Source organism: Chelmon rostratus, chromosome 5, assembly GCF_017976325.1.
Source record: "Chelmon rostratus isolate fCheRos1 chromosome 5, fCheRos1.pri, whole genome shotgun sequence".
Taxonomy (NCBI): Eukaryota; Metazoa; Chordata; class Actinopteri; order Chaetodontiformes; family Chaetodontidae; genus Chelmon; species Chelmon rostratus.
The window spans coordinates 27,907,014-27,924,068 of record NC_055662.1 but is presented as its reverse complement, the minus strand read 5'-3'; the positions used below and the strand labels follow the sequence as shown (position 1 = coordinate 27,924,068).

General features: G+C 43.7%; 1 protein-coding gene across 1 annotated transcript; it reads left to right on the top strand.

Moving 5' to 3' along the window:
* Window positions 1–204: 204 nt before the first annotated feature.
* Window positions 205–16,840, top strand: glt1d1 (glycosyltransferase 1 domain containing 1). The gene is made up of 12 exons (XM_041937076.1): window positions 205–475; window positions 794–945; window positions 1,091–1,196; window positions 3,267–3,318; window positions 4,230–4,266; window positions 4,817–4,873; window positions 9,716–9,814; window positions 10,505–10,554; window positions 12,582–12,625; window positions 13,105–13,225; window positions 13,771–13,869; window positions 16,339–16,840. Exons 1-12 carry the CDS (start codon window positions 408–410, stop codon window positions 16,483–16,485), a joined length of 1,032 nt encoding a protein of 343 aa, XP_041793010.1. The 5' UTR covers window positions 205–407; the 3' UTR covers window positions 16,486–16,840.
* Window positions 16,841–17,055: the final 215 nt, after the last annotated feature.

Sequence of the window (17,055 nt, the reverse complement as noted above, 5' to 3'; positions counted from 1 at the left end):
CGCATTTTCTGGTATTGACGAACTTTTCAGGAGTAGTAGTGTACTGTGGGTCGGTTTTTATTCATTCAGTTATTTTGCTGACTCATTCTACAGTGAAACAAAATACTGAAACGTGTCAACAGTGCTCGGACAGTATGTGCTACCGTCATGTGTTTCCAGGGGATCATATAGGAGACGGACTTGTAAACATGTCAAACGTGGGTACGGTGCTAGCTAATGAGCTAGGCGCATGGTGCCCACGCCTAGCCACGGCTTTTACGTGCAGCTCGCAGGCATGGGCTCAGGAAATGTGTTAAGAGTTCAGGTTAGCGAGCCAGTACAAACAGCACATTGCATTACTCCACCTGGTTTTCACTTATGTTTACATGTTAACTTGTTAGCTCGTCAAATTAGCTTTTAGTGAAGATATGAAATTACTCTTCATTGCCTGCCTCAGCCCCAAAACTGGGAACCACACTACAGCTGAGCGAATAAGGTAATATACGTTGTTGCTAAGTGTAGTTAGCTACAACAGCTGTTGCTAATCATTATTTACCCGGTGAGGCTTAGTTAGGCAGTAGCAGTGTATTTAACTGTTAGCCAGGGCTACCTCAGTATAAAGTTGTTGTGAAAATGTCCACTGGCTTTAGTAAATCAGCTGTAAGATGAGTCAGAAAGATGAAGCTCCAGACAGGAAGCAGTCTGTCAACCGCTAGAAACTGTTGAGTAAAACTAAAGGCTCTTCACAAGAACATTTGCTTAACCACCCTGTCTTCCTACCACCATCCATAGTCACGTGTTTGTGTTATTTTAGGTCCCACATTGAGTCAGCAGGACACACGTGTGAGCTGAGAGATGCTGCAGAGTTTCAGTCTCCTGCTCAGGTGGCAAACTTAGTGTCTGCAAATCCACCATTCGAGGCTGCACTGGCCATTCATCTGTTCAGAGCAGGCAGACTCCTCTTAGGTAAACATCCTCGCTGTTATACGATCTGTTTACTTATCTCCACACATCATTTGTGTTTGTCAACATTATAGTAGAGCTACAAGCACTCTGCTGCCTGTCCCACAAATGTCAGCGCTTTCTGTTTTATGTCTAACCTTTACACCAGACATCCACGTACCCTTTGGCGTTATCTTTGGCGGAACAGACATAAATGAAGATGTGAAAGTTGAGCAGAAGCGTGTGGTTATGGAGCAGGTGCTGCTGAAAGCCAGGTGATGTTGCTGCAAACTATGTTAACCCATTTAATTCCAAATAGTTTCAAACTGAGTTGACAGATTTTGCTTTTTAGTGCAACACATGTGAAAATATGTCCTGCGTCCTTCACTAGTTATCTGTGGAGAGTTGCGGTTACACCTGACCTGATTTCCAAACAGCATGAAGTTTAAGAGTACACATTTTAAGGCAGAATACTTTTTTATTTCTATCTTTTACAGTTTTAATATAATAAAAATGGAAAAGGGCCAGAAGAAAAAGTTCCTAATCCTAAACACACCTCACAATCCACAATGGACCACCTCAAGAGGGACAAGCTGGAGGTTCTGCAGTGGCCGTCACAGTCCCCGGACGTAGACTTTAATTAAAATATGTGGACAGACCTTAAAAGAGCAGCGCATGCAAGATGGCCTACGAATCTTACAGAACTAAAAGCCTTTTGAAAGGAAAAATGGGCAAAATCCTGCAAACAAGAGCTTAAAGAATCCTGGCTGGCTACAAAAAACCTTTACAAGCTGTGACAGTTGCCAAAGGGGGTCTTACTTAGCACTGATCATGCAGGGGGCCCAAACTTTTGCTTCGGGCCCTTTTTCCTTTTTGTTATTTTAAAATTAAAATATGGAAATAAAGAGTAATCATGCTTGAAATATTAAAGAAATGTGTCATCTTTAACTTTCTACTGTTTGGGAATCAGGTCACAGGTTCACAGTGGAAGACATTTTTACCAGGGGTTCCCAAACCATTGCATGCTGCTGTACATTATGATTCTACAATGTCTGTTTTTACTGCATGTCATAGCAGGAACAGCACAGGTGCAACTAATGACATGAAATATTGATGCATTCCACTTAGCTGCACGAGTTCAAGGGTTCCGTCATTATGCATTATCTTTCAGTGGCATGGCTTTCATGTGACATGTAAATGGAGTGACGCAGTTGTTATTGTTATTACTTACACCTGTGCTTGTCATGGGAACAGTCTGTCTGAACAAGTAATGGTTTGTGAGCATGATAGAAATGCGGCAGAACAGTCGTCTTGATATATCAGCGATAAACACCTTATTGATTATTAGTGCCAAATATGCTGGTAATGTGTCACAACATGTTTTACTTACTTCCTTTTATAGAGGTTTGATGCGGAGGTCACCATCCTGAAGTGCGAGCAGGAAGTAAATGTGACCACTTACACCTCTTGACATTGAAATCAAGACAACCTCTAACATGCGATGTGATGTGATTTTCAGATTTGGTCTTACTAACAAATCTTTCATAGCTTGACAAGCTCAAAACAGAACTGTTGTCACATTTGTGGCCAGTGGTCATCCTTTCAGTGTTGTTGTAGATAGTACTGCGAATTCCATGACAGTTCAAGATATTTGGATCATAGTGACTACTCAGCTGTCAGTTATCTATGGGAAAGAAGGGGTGAATACACGAACTTCCAGCACCTGGAGTACTGGCATGAAAGAATGAGGCAGAATAAGCGCAGGCCAACTCCACCTGTGCAGGTTGTTTAGCATTGAGAGTTAATGTGCACACATCGATGTTTTGTCCTGTGCCCTGGCGTCAGGCCCTGGTGTCTCTGTCATCATTAAGATGAAAATAGATCCATCTCGTCAATCTAAGGGGATAATTGCCTTCTGGGAGAACTGGGGAGATCCAGGTCTCATGACTTCAAACATCTGAATCCACACACCTCCCGCTGTTAGTGCCTTCACACACAAACCTTGATCACGAAATGCAGTCGCTGCTCTGAGCCTGTTGGCCCATTTAATAATGCACGCTCACACATGCACAAATTAATATCTTCCCACTGTTTTTTGCTCTGCATTCTCTTTTGTTTTCCTCTTTGTACTCATCCTTAAATCCTTTGCCTTCAGACCACAAGCAGTTTTTCTGCTCTCACACACTCAGCCTGCAGACTTTTGTGTTTTACAATTGTTGCTTTTTCCTCTATTGTCAAAATTGTCGTTGCTTGTAAAAGGCTAAAACTTGCAGTCAGTGATCAGCATTCTTGTTACTGAAGTCTCTTTCACAGCAGTGATAATGAAGTGTTTTTTTCTTAATCAGGTTTGCGGTTGCATTTACTGACAAACTGAAAGAAGAGGCCGAGTTATTTTTGGTATGATTATACTCTTGTGTGTTTGAATAGACCCACTGCTGATGCTCTAATTGCCACCGATGATGACTTGATGCTTGTATGTGGAAGTGCGTGCCTCATGTTCGTTAGCAGTTCTACTCATTTATGTTTTACTAGAAACTTTCTGCATGAGCCTAATTGCTGGTTCATCAGTGTGATTGTGACCGCCTGCACCCACCGCACAGAGTTAGCATTGAACGAGACGCTCATTATATTTCAGCACAAAGAAAATATTGATGTACAAAACTACCATGAAAAATCAAGCGGTGCCAGCAAAAGTTTTTTGTTTGCATTTTATTGCACATCAAAGACAGCAGGAGCCTGACAGCCTCGATAAATAGAACAGAAGGGCTTTTACTATACAAACACAATATCCTGCCCCGTCCTGTAATAGTTTGGCATTAAAACAATATTACTGTGTTTTATTTTCAGATTAGATTGTAGCCGTAGGCTGCAGATTGAGGCGAGTGGCATGCTTTATCTCTGCCATTTAGTGCTGACAGCAGGCAGACAGGACAGGCACTGAGAGGCATTGCCACGCTTTTTATTGTGACAGAAAACACACATAGGGGATGGATCCAGTGTGATAACATCCAGTCAATTTCCTTTCCTTCCCCTCCGATTTACTTTGTAGCACTCCCATTATCTTAGCAACTCCTTTAATGATTTTTTTTTAAGTTTGGGCTTTTATTAAGCATGTTTGGAGTACAAAGAGCTTTAATTGGCTGTTTCTTTTGTCTGACAGAAAGAGAAAGACGCACAGTAATCAAATGTAATTTTGTATAAACGGACCCTACAAATAATTATTGATTGGTTTAAAACACTTGTGTATTTTTGTTATGGTACTTGTTTGAACCAGACTCATGAAGAACATGTTTTTTTTGTCTCTGAAGGTTTCCCAGAGCAGTAAAATTTATGTCCAGCCTCAAGGTAAGCTGCAGGATGAACGCCCTCGCTGACGTTGTGCATCCCTGACTCGCTATTGAAGTGTTGCATTAATCAGCTTTGACATTTGTTCCTCTATTATCATGCCGTCTGCAGTACTGAGTTGTATTTGCTCTTGCCATTGGCCACCATGCCACGTAGGACAGCCCAAATCACTCATCCATGTTGTTTCCCACCAATAGCCTTGTTTGCCAAATAGTGTCCCTTCATAGATTAGAGGAGAGCCCTTGGCAAGCTGCGCGGCTGAGCCCAGACCAGCTTATTTTTTATGTTTGTCGCCAGATCGTGATCACACTGAAGTGCTTTTTACACAGACCACACAACACAGGGATTTTCAATCTGTTCCACATACAGGTTATATTAGTGTCACATAACCAACAAAGTTCAAGATCAGGAAGACAGTTCTGACCTTATTTATTAATACATTTAACTAAAAACCGTGTTGATCATTTGTTGCATGATGGATGTTAGCGTTGATGTTCAGTAAAAGCTTCATTAAGACCACCGTGCCTTTTATTTGCCTGTTTGTTTTAAGGTATCCAGACGGAGGTGACTGAGAAGTTCTGCTGGGCTGAGTTCTTGAGGAGTTCAGGTACTGTTACTTCTTCAGCTGCTTTTAATTTCAGTCTAATGTGAGTCGTGATAATCCACAGACCTCACTGTGGGCAGTTTTCAGGCTTGTTTATTTCCCTTTTTCCCTTCAGTTGGAAGTATTTCCTGTTAAAAGCTATTCTGAGGGAGTTCTGCGGATCATCCTGAGTAAACCAATAAAACCTTTTTTTTTTTTCATTCATATCCTGGTCTGCGTACTGAGCCTTTCATGGCAGGACTGAGTCGTACATTTTGAAATCACTGAAAAGTGTTTGTCATGTTTTGCTGGATTTTACCTTGAGGTTTTGTGCTCTTCAACAATAAATTGTTATTGACAGGCAGCATTCTGCTCGTGCGCTGAGTCGGATCAGTCTAAGCATTATAAACTTAGCTGACAGTCGTGTCTCATCTTATTATTAAGGCTGAAACTATAGCAGATGTGCACATTCTCAGAACCTCAGCGGGACGAGTGCTGGATGCAGTGTTTGATGCAATAAAATGAAGAGAAGTGCCTGCACGATGAAATGTAAGCTCCCTTGTAAAATAGGTTTTATTGGTGTCATTTCGACCAGCTATACACAGCGTGCCACATATTTGTAATCGTTTGCAGTATTGTGCATACAAGCCCTCTTCCATATTCTAAACTGCAGCCTTCTGTCCTTACCTGCACTGCTAGTTATCGGCTGTACCACTGGGAGCCACCACTGGGACACTACAGGAAATGCATTCATACACCCATAACCTGAAAAGCACCAATCGGAAAGCATAAATATACTCTGTGTTATGTTAGATGCATTAGTGTGGTGTCAGGGAGGCCAGGGGTTTGTAGCAGAATTCCCCTCGTCCAGTCTTCCAACTCCCATTTGAACGGCTCAGTAAATATGCAGCGCCCCCTCCACAAACAGCCTGAACTGTAAATTGGACGTTGCGAGATGATGTCCGTCCCAGGTACATTAGTGCTCATAGAGAGCGCCGTTGAGTACAGAGAGAAGAAATTGATTAATAGCTCTCCAGCCCGAGGCCATTTGTCACCACGCTTCCCAACCGGTGCAAGTAATACTAATTGTCCACAGTCACTTCTCCATTTGTTATACTTGAAGCAGGAGTCGCTGCCGTCGTGCTTTTCCTCAGATGTGATGAAAGCGCTGTGATCGGACTTGTTGTTAGAGCTGTGAACATTGTTCCGGTTTCTGCACGTACGCTCCTCGATGGTGTTAATTTGACTCATTTTTAGTGGATGTGGGTCAGATGTGTTTAATATCTAATAAATTAATCGTGTTTTTCTTGTCACAGTTATCACCTCACACTGCTCTGGATTTTTCCTCGTGTTTGTCTGTAATAAGGACGAGTGAATGTGACTCAAAGGCAGAGAAACACCTTCAAACATCATGATAACTGATCCCACTAGAAGTCTAGACTTCACTGTGGTAAATGTGCTTTTGTGACGATGTTCTTAAGTTGTCATAAAGATGAAAACTTTTTAAACCTTGTTGATTAGTTGTTATCTGGTTGTCTCAATGACTTAAACCAGACTGTGCTGTTACGTTAAATACTAGAACATGACTGAGGAGACTCCTGTTCTTCTGCTAAACAATTAGTGGAATCTAGAGTACTTTGCATGTAGGCTGGTTTAATGGTGTGCTGGGAGTAGATTTATTCTGTGTTGCCCGGTGTTGCAGTGGCCTCCACCAGTGAACATGAAAGAGTCCCACCAGAGTGAAGATGCATGACTGTTCTGTGAGCGTCTGTGTTGTCCGCCGGCTGTCATGTGGACTCTAAAGGCACAGACAGCAGCACGGGGATCCAGAAGCTGTCAGTCCATGAAAGGCGCTGGGTGTGTGTTGCTCGTGGCCCCCGCTGCGTGCCTGGTTGCGGTGCAGTTAAAGGGAAGAACAGCACCATCGAGTGAGCGGCGGTGCTTTGAATCGCCGGAGGGTGAGGGGAAACGAGCAGGGGGTCTGTTATTACCACGTCCAGTTAGTTGCTCCTCGAAGACGAGCGTGATTGCTGAGTAGATTACACAGGAGGCCGTCAGTGAAGCCCGTGTGTTGGTGATTAAAAAGGGGAGAGGTGAGACGAGGGAAGGCGGGCCGCGCTCATGCTCCTTCATCGTTATATTACCATGATGTGTTTTCAGACCTCATCGAGACCTAAACATTAAAACCAGATGACTGATGTGACTTTGACTCGTGAATGCAGTGAGTTTCTCCAGCTGAAGATATTTGAAATGCTTATTTACGAGTACTTGAGTCACCACAAAGTGTGAGGTCACAGACACAATCACCTAAACTCAGTGGTCTGCTGTTCTTGGTTGTTTGTGTCTGTTATTTAAAGGAGCGTCAAGCGTCACATAATGTATAATTCACTTTGGCTGACGGGAATGTGGCTCTCACCTCTGATCTGATCTGATCGTCCTGATGCAGAAGGAAGGAAAATAGTCGAAGTTCTTCTGACTTCTCAGATTTGTGACAAGCAGCTGCAGTTTGGGCATAAACTGTTTTCACTTTGGAACTTGTTGGCGGCTGTAAAACCTGCACGTGCAGGAGAGCGATTGATTTTCAGACCTCTTTAAAATTGATGCATGAAGCTAATTGGCTTAATATGCAACTCAGATTAAAAAGGGTTAGGATGCTGTGTAAAATGAATAAAACATCTTTTTTTTTTTTTTTACATAAACTGACCTGAAAACAGCACAAAGACAATATATGTGATGTCTGTCGTTCACAGCGTGGATGGAGCGAGGTTCACCACTTATGATTAGATAAAGGAGATTAATACTCGGACTCGGGAACACTTCAGAAACTGATGTCAGTAAACACAGTTTGATTGTTAATGACTAAATCCAGTTTTTATTTGTTCTCCGCAGCGTCGCAGCTTTTCGGGGTTGTTTCTCACGTGCAGCTCCGTTAATGTGCGTGATTTTGTTGACGGCGCCGTCACGAGCGTGTCCGCTCCGCAGTACCTGCTCCCTGCGTCACACTGTGCCTCTCAATAGATTAATAGGAGCTGTTTAGATAGATGTGTGCTCCCGCGTCCGTGCGCACACGCTGATTAAAGCATTAAGGGATTGTTCAGAATGTCCTTCTGATATCAAAGACAAACAAGCTAAAATGTGTTTTGCGTAGAACTCACAGAAGTGCAGAGAGAGAGGAAAACCTGCTGCTGGCACAACGGATGACTTCTACCAGGAAAGATGACTCGAGGGTCTTTTCTTTGAATGTCTTGTTTATTTTGACAGGTCCGTGCTCCGGTATGATTCCACACACCCTCCATTATTTTCCAGCATCTTGTTCCGGAGTGGTGATACGTTTGTTCCCCTTCGCCGTCGCGCTTCTCGTCCTGCGAGTCAACGCGCGGAGGTTCAATACATCCTGCAGACGAAGAGCTTTTTTTTTGACAATCAGCTCCGAGGATCAGGGTCAATGCCTGGACTCCACGCTGTCATTTTAAGATGCTCTTTAATAGCATTAAAAGAGCTGCCGCAGCCTCCTGATCTGGTCTTATCTGGCAGGAGGGGATTTCACTCGGCTGTCGCTGTGCTTTAAGCACGTGCTCGTGTCTGTCTGCGGTATTATTTCTTTCTCCGTTTCTCACAGACGCTTTGAAAACGTTTTATTTTGGGCTTATTTTGTTCTTCGCGTAAAGCACCGATTGAAGCATCATGTCAACATTCATGATTTAGCCTTTTGTGTCAATCTTTAAGCATTAAAGGTCGAGCATTAAGGATGTGTTTTCTTGGGTAACCCTCTAATATTAAAATATCCCTAAACTTCTGCTTGTTGTGGTGTAGATTAATGTTCTCATGTTTAAACTGACCTCCAGCTTAAAGTGCTGCCTCTCCTTTAAAACCACGACTGCTTTCTAAAGAATGAGCACGATGCCTTCAAAACTGCACAAGGGTTATATTTCACTTCGCACTCCACCAAACTGTTTGATGGATGATCATGAAACTTTGTCCAGATATTCATGGTCCCCAGAGGATCAAACCCCCCACACCTGAAACCACCTCCAGGGCCACCAGCGGGTCAAAACCTTCACCCGTCACACCTGCTGGACGGATTGACACAAAATTTGACGCAGACGTTCACGTCCCCCTTGTTAACGCTCGTTGATAGCTCAACTTTTCATCTAGCGCCATCATCAGGTCAAAATTTCACTTTGCTCCATGTGCACATGCCCACAAAGCTAATCACCTTCCCATCAGCCTCAGCGGTTAAGTTTAAAATAGGAGAACATGCTAATACACGAAATTAAGAAGCAGAAGAAAAATGCAGCATGGGCTTCAGGGTCGGGGGCGCTGGCATCTGCAAAATCGCTTTCGCTCGGCGTAAACGTGATGAGCCCGATGAAGCGCGAGCGAAACGTTCGCCCTCGTCGGCGTTAATAAAAGATCATCATTGTGGGTTGAGTGTGAGTTTCTGATTAATCGCTGATTGATCATGAAAGTTGGATGATCTGGGGCGGGGGGGGGAGCTGGCGTCTCAATTAAAGCAAGCTCTTCAAAATGTTTGATGTCGTTAGCATGACGTTTGTTTAGCTAATTTAAATCTCGGGCTGCTCGCTGAGTGAATTGTCACCCGAGCGCTCTGACTCTGTACTTTTGATGCTGTTTCACACACTGATTAGGCTGCAACCTTCCAATGCTTTCAGCAGACTATTTCCCTGCTGAGTGTTACAACTGTGATCAGAGAATTGTGCGAGCACATTAGTCACTCCTGTCTTATTTTCCTCGTGACCTTGGGTGATGTATTGCTTTCATTATCTGCCGATGTACTTGGGATGTTCATTATGCAGTGTTTTGATATGGTAGTGCTGTCTTTCTGTGTGTCTGGCTGCTCTCCAGGTGTAAGCAGCGAGCATGCGGATGAGCTGCGTGTCTTCCTGCTGGTCTGCGGCCTCAGAAGAGTCAAGGACCCTCTCTATCTGCTCAAGGTTTTTTCAGGTTCGGTATCTGAACACTATGATTACCATCTGGTTTATATATGTGTGGGTATAGAAACACAGTCAGGTAATAGAGCCGCTAGGCCGGCTGAAACAGAGGAGGGTGTTTTCATTCTTTCTGTCAGGAAACGTTACAAAGCCTTTCTGACTGTATTTCTGCCGCGCACCCGGCGGTCCAGGCAAAGCCGTCATCAATTAGGAATGAAGATCTCTGCGGTTGACTTTCAGCTAATTGAAAATTCATGTGAAAGTGCAATGAGATTCTTCTGACAGCTCATGTTGGCCCTACAAACACATTCGTCTGCTTGAGTCTCGCCTTTATGGTGTTTATTTTTATGGTGACTCTCTTATATGTCTTCTATGGATCTATCTGAGGATCGTGTGGCTTCTCCTGTAATTGCACGGTATCTATTTTATGTGACGTTCATGGCACAGTTATGGTAATAAGACGGCACTAGAGGGCGTCAAATTGTACATTAATGTTTCATCCACATAGGAGAAGTAGATGTGTGTGTTTTCATAATTATTAAATTGTACTTTCCACACACTTATAAATAAAACATGTGGTGAATGAAGAGTATTACTGTAAAAATCACAAACAAAAACAACTTTGCTGCTTTTATGGAAGCGGCTGCTTAATTTCCCTGAACTGGTTTTGTTTACATCTGCAGTTTAATTTCATGTCTTTCAGAGTGGCACCGCGAGAATCCGCTGAATGTGTTTGTCATTATCGGGCCGAAGGTAAGTACGCAGTCATTATACAGATTTTATTTTTGCACCGTGACTCTCAGCACCGTTGAAATTACCTAGAAACCTTCCCTTGGAACTGAAGCGGCCTCTAATTGGATGTAGCAGAGATACTGGCTTTAGCTGTTTAGCTGGAATTAACGCTTGGAGGAAATGCAATCTTCTGCAGACGGGGCGAGGGTCAGCGGCAGTGGTCCTGTGTCTTTTTGTGTCTGACCTGCTGACTGCTCGGTGCACTAATGCATTGCCTGCTGCAGATTAGCGCTTCCTGTGACCTGTGGGGAGCTAACTTTTAATGCATGTGGTTGTGTGTATATCTAGAGATCTGCTGGTGTGAATTACGGCCAAAGCAGTTTGTCGCCTGTCACACACCATCATGCTTCTGTCCTGTGTGTCAGTCATTAACTTCACATTTACAGGCCGCATGGTTTCACACCAAGCAAGTCAAATAATTGCGTAAAAAAACAGTTGAACTCTCATGACCTGCTATGATTTACAATATTCATAAATCAAGCAGTAAGCCAGACAATCAAATCAGTGAAGGGATTTTTTTTTCTACGTTTTTTTAATTGATCGCACTTTATGTTAGGATTTCTATCTGCTTAGTCCTGCAGACATAAGTCGTATCCCAGCAGCCTCAGCGCTCTTACAACTGCCCCCCCCACCAATCTGTCACTCATTGATTTCTCTCTATGTTTGTCTTCATCTTTTCTTCCCCCTGACTTGCTCGGATATGACATGAGCGATCCGTGTTTTAGTGTCTCTTCTATCTTTCGAACGGTGGCGTCAGGCCTAAGGTACGTTCTGCTTTAGCTTCGCTCAGAAACAGCTCAATTAGACGTGGCCGGGGGCTTCTACACGGCCTCGCTGCTGCTTCTCGCTTTTTTTACGTTGCTGTCATTTGATGAGATGGCTCAGTGGAAGCAGAGACGTGTGATTCATCGTGACGCCCCTGAATCACAGTGGAAGCCTGTTTGTTCATCTGAGAAATAAAAAGTATGTTATTATTGTTATAACACTGTATTTTTCTGAGCACCAGATTTCCTCTTGATTCCACATTTGGTTAAACACAAACATTATTAATAGATTCAGTGAAGTAGCAGTAAAATCTAAGAATACAAACGGAAGTTGGAACGAGGCTTAGCTCGGACCGTCATGGCGCTCTGTGGATCCGCAGCGCTTTCATTCAAGTAATAAGCTCTCTGGCTGCACAGCATCTGTCATTAGGAGGCAAATTCAGGTCAGTTTGTCAGCGATGACACATCTCACTCCTCCGTTACTGGGCTTTATCAAGCATCGCAGTGTGCAGCATATTCTGCCTTATTACTGAAGGTTGTTCTAAAAATGTAAATCTTAGGACGTTTGCAGGCTTTTGCACCAAATGTTTATCGCTCAAGGGCAGGAAAATATGTGGCAGAGGACAAAACACAAATATCATTATCACAAAACCGGAAATATATGACAGAACTGAAACACTTCTCCTCCTGACTGGTCACATCTGTCCTGCAGATTTCACAGAATAGTACAGTACAGAACGAGCGTAGCACTTAAATCATTTGTCTTTGTTAGTACAGTCTTTATCGTAATCTATCCCCGCTGATTTTACAATGCTGCTAAATCCCAGATTACACCAGGATACGAAATGTTCTCCGTCTAGATTCTTTGATTTTAATGCACATGTGCTTTACGGCCAACTTCCATTTAGAAATTCCATGAGCTATAGAATAAAAGAAAAAAAAAGTAGCAGCTTGCTTGGCAGCATCTTTGACCTAAATTGCTATGCTTTGACTTTTACTGTGGGCAGGCTAATGCACACAAATCCCACATTGCAATTAATCAGATTGGCCACCCACCCCACCCTGACCCCAATCTCTGAAAATACTGGATTTTCAGAGAATGATTTTCTCATGATAGAAAGTATTAATTGTGTCATTGTTTATTTCATCCTCCGGATTAAGTCATTGCTGGCACCCTTTAGCTGTCAGTTGCTAACAGCCTTTGTCGTGTGTCGCCTCTCTTAGATTGATCCCGTACTTACTGTTGAAGTGGAAGCTGTCGTTCAAAGGTAAGCTTCTTTTTTCTCTTCTTCAAAGTTACACATCTCACATCTCATAAAGGGAAGCTTGACATCTGACAGTCTCATCGCCAACACTTTAATCCTGTGAGAAATTTGAAGACTTTGCTTTCCTTCTATTCATCCCATGTGGCACAAGGAAATAAATGTAGCTTACGTTTATCTTGATTTAATGTGAGCAGAATGAAAATCTGAGCGGAGCACCAAGATCCTCTTTTTTTTTTATCTGTCCTCCCACTCTCAAGTCTCGGCTGATCTTTCAGTTTTCCGCCAAGGGCCTTCACCACAACAAAGCTCTGTGGGGCAGGAAGCTGCCCTCTCCGGTTAGGACTTTTACCTGGCCTCTCTGTGCATGTCACACGTAGCGCAGCCGTGTTTCCTGCCCTCAGCTTGTCACTGCCCTTTAGCATCATTCACGCCTTTGTGAGCCCTGAGTCACGCAGAACTGAGCTCTGCCACTGCTTCTGCAGAACAGCAGGGGTCTTCTTGGCCCAGGAGAGGAGCCAACAGGAGCTTCATGCAGCGATGAAAAGGTGCTTCGCTGTGGTCAACAGCTCCGTCTCGGAGGGCATGTCAGCAGCCATCTTGGAGGTAAACATCTTCAGGACTCATGGGTGACAGTTCAGCTGCTGAACACAGTTGTGTCTCTGTATTGCTCATGAGAATTTGCCATCCAAAGCCCTTGAAAAATTCAAACCGTGTGAATATTTACAGGAGTCCTTATCTCGCTGTTTCTCACTCAGCTACAATGTTATCTGACCACTTCAGGGACAATTACCCAAATTAATTGCTTGACTCCAATCTTCCCATTCCTGAGTGAGCAAAACCTGCAAATCCACTTAATCTCTTTTAAACAGTCGATTAAGACAATCCACAGTAGGCTTAAAGTCTGATTAGTGTGTTAGCATGTTTCACTCAGCAACCTGCTGAAGGTATTAGCTGATACAGATTGTTAATTCTGTAAGTGAACTAAGGAACTGAAGAGCAGAATAGCCGAGCTCTACAATTTCCAAGGTGCTTAAGTGCTTTTTTTTTCGTAAGAATAATAGAATGAGTGAGTTTGGGAGAGTAACTTTTCTCTTTTCTGACGTTGCACATGTCAGCACCTTCTGAGTGTTTAACCTCTGCTCCAACAGGCCATGGATCTCGAGGTACCCGTGTTAGCCAGGGACATTCCAGGAAACGCAGCCGTGGTGCAGCACGAGTCCACCGGCCTGCTGTACTCGTCTCCTCAGGTATATTGTGACAAACGCTGACCAGGTCACCACATGTGTTAAAATTTAACACTGACCATGTTGATGGAGTGCAAAGGGAAATATACTGCATATACACTGTACCCAACAGCCGCTCCTGTCGCCTCAACCGACCACCAGAGTACTTACTGCTGATAAGTAGTGTTGAAGGACTGTCTCAGGACTGACTGACTGAAGTTTTGTATCTGTCCTTTCTGGTGTAGGGTTGTCTGACAGCTTTAAAAGTATGCTGTGCAGCATTTTCCTAAAAAACAATGTTCAAATGTAATCCCTCTCAATCATCACTTACGACCCACTAGAAGTGTGTGGAGGTGCTGCGTTCGAGGTGTGTCTGGGCTGCAACCTTTGTGCAGTGGGTGTGTAACCGCTGGCCAATAGCAGTAGTTGAGGTAATGACTTTATAAGAAGGCAGCGACCAGGTGCCAGACAGGAAGCAGCACTGAAAAAAAATGCATATACAGTGAGGCAACAAAGCTCGGTCCAACACGAGCGACAGTCTGCAGTTAGGATGGAGATAAGACGGGTACGTGCCAGCAGTTAGCTTAGTTAGCTTACTGAAATATCGGCTCCTCCATTACAACAAATGTTACGCTCCTACACTAGTAACTGGCAGCGTACATACAAGCAGTGCAGTTCCAGCAGCGTCAAGCCGCAAGATTTTACTGACAATTCCTGCACAGTTTTCTTTTAAGTTGGAAAAGTTTACATCATTTTGTAAAACTTTGTACTTGAAATTCTCATCATTAGTCCAGTCTCAGCAGATAAAATATAACAAAAGGAGCTGATGTTTCCTCAGGTACTTAGATTAGAATCAAAAAGTGCAGCCTTCAGGGAGAGAGCAAAGATACCACATTACCATGCAGTGATGCAACACATAGCAGGATGCAGGAAAGTGCAAAGTGGGGAGCTCCCATGAGAACTGTTCAGTTTGATATTTAATGAGATTTGATGCAAAAGGAGAATTGCACAGGTTATGGCAGAGGTTGTCAAACTGGAGAGCGGGTCCCCCAGGGGGAGCATAGAGCCACTGCAGGAGGGGCGTGCACGACCGGGGGAAAAATATGGATTCAAACTAAGCTGAATGAATATGATTGATGGAGGAAAATAAACAACGGTTTGCTGATGCTATCATGCTGACCTTCGTTTCAGTAAAATTCAGCTTGGATCTTGTTTTGTTGCCTCGTTTCTTCCCCTATCATCGTTAGTGATTGATAAACATTGTGGGGTGGGGCCCGACGGGAAAAGATTGAGAACTCCTGGGTCCCGGCCAGTTGACAGAGGGCTCGCTGCTGTCAGGACACCGTGCTGTAGCGTGATGTTGTTGTAGCGGCAGAGATAAGTCCTCTCTGAGGGGGTGGGGGTGGGGGGTGGGGGTGTAGTCACGTGTGCTCAGCTGAGCTGCCAGGAGGAAGCTCTCACAGATGGTTGCAGCAACTTGGGCTGGATAAACCCCGACCTCAGCCAGGACCGATGGGCAGCAAGTGCACGTCTCTCAGCCAGAACTTTCCTTGCAGCGGCTCACGCTCAAAACTGCTTTTGCATGTTTTAAAATCGTGTCTTATTTTTGAGCGGCGGTGTTTCTGGCTCTTTAAGCTTTCAAAGTAATTACATGGGGAGTATAGGTATCAAGAAATGTGTCAAAAGAAACAAACACACAGGCCCTTGAAAGAGAAAAATGGCACTCTCTGCCTAGCTCTATAATTTGCACTAACAGTAAAATGATTATAAGCGTGCTGCTCATAAGTTGAGCTTTAATCCTGTTGCTGAGGATTTGTAGCTCTCGTATAGCCGTACAGAAGAGCTGTTTCCTACCGAGAGCTTCTCCAGAAGTAATCACATCACTTGAGTGAAGTGAAGTTTAGTGAATTGGCCTGCTGACTGGCACTGGCTAAAACTTTGTGTGCCCATTGGCACTCTGCTGCAGTAAATGTTGGCCGCCATGTTTCAGTAACACTTTAAGGCACTTTCACTTGATTTTGTCCGAGACGTCCCTCTGTCTGCCGGGCCAACAGATGAGCATCTGGGATTCAGGATGCTGTGTGGGTACAACACATTTCAGTCGACGCTCGGCACCGTCGTTTATATCCTCGTCTTCTCCTCCCCATGTCCCTGTGACAGCTGTGGTAGTATCATTTAAGTGTAGCTGTCACTTTGTTTGCTTTCTCCTTTCTTCATAAGCAAGTGAGAGGTGGCAGCTATTAAGATAGACTGAAAAGGTCTATTGGACAGCCGTTTTTGGATCTGGAGCCACAAATATCTCCATCCGTTGGCAATGCACGTACATTTTAGATGTATTTACTAATCAGTGCACAGGCTTTTATCTGAGTTCTGTTCTCATGCCTAGGATTATCTTCTATACTTTAAAAACACATATCTTCAGGCAACTTCAATAGCAGGCTTTAAGTGGCATTTGGCAGTAAATGAGACACGTTTTGCCTTCATCCTCGCCAGGAATTTGTGCATCAGTCTCAGAGGCTGGTGTCAGATCATGAGCTGAGAGAGAGGGTGGTGAGGAACGGAAAACTCTACGTGGAAGAGCATCACAGCCTGAAACAGGAGAGAGAAACCTACCGGCGGCTGGTCGACACTCTGCTCTGAATGTGAGGTGACAGTGTTCAGCCCCACTCTGTGTACTTTCTCAGGGACTTCAGAGAACAGAGCATTACATTTATTTACCTAACATATCGCAGGTGTCTTTGTTCGCACCCTTTTAAGAAAAATCAGCCTGCAAAGGTGTCTGTACAAAATAATCCTCTTTTATCTGCACTGCCTGATTGAAATTATGCTGCAGAGCACTTTGAACCAAAGCTAGAGAGTAGAAATGCTTGTTTGTCTTGTTAATATATTTTATGTATTTGAAATTGATGATGTCTTGTTGTATATGGTTTGGTTTAAATATGCAAAGATGGGCTCTCTGTTCATTCATTGTAATTAATAAAAGAGGAAAATAACACTGGTTGTTTCTGACTGGTTGGTAATGTGAAAACACTCACTTGCCCTTTTGGATGCCCTTATGGTAGATAAACAGCTTAGTGCCACTTAGGCTGAAAATTAGCATTTTTTAATAGTTTGGGATAAAATCTTCAAATTTAGCTCCGCGTCCTAATAAAAATCAGATCCAGGGTTTGGAGCTGTGTCACCATAAATGCATCATGACTTTCTGCATGC

Coding starts and splice junctions, on each gene's coding strand:
- glt1d1 (XM_041937076.1), top strand. CDS start 408: ATGAAATTACTCTTCATTGCCTGCCTCAGCCCCAAAACTGGGAACCAC. Junction 476..793: donor ACTACAGCTGAGCGAATAAG/GTAATATACGTT, acceptor GTGTTATTTTAG/GTCCCACATTGAGTCAGCAG. Junction 3,319..4,229: donor AAGAGGCCGAGTTATTTTTG/GTATGATTATAC, acceptor TTGTCTCTGAAG/GTTTCCCAGAGCAGTAAAAT.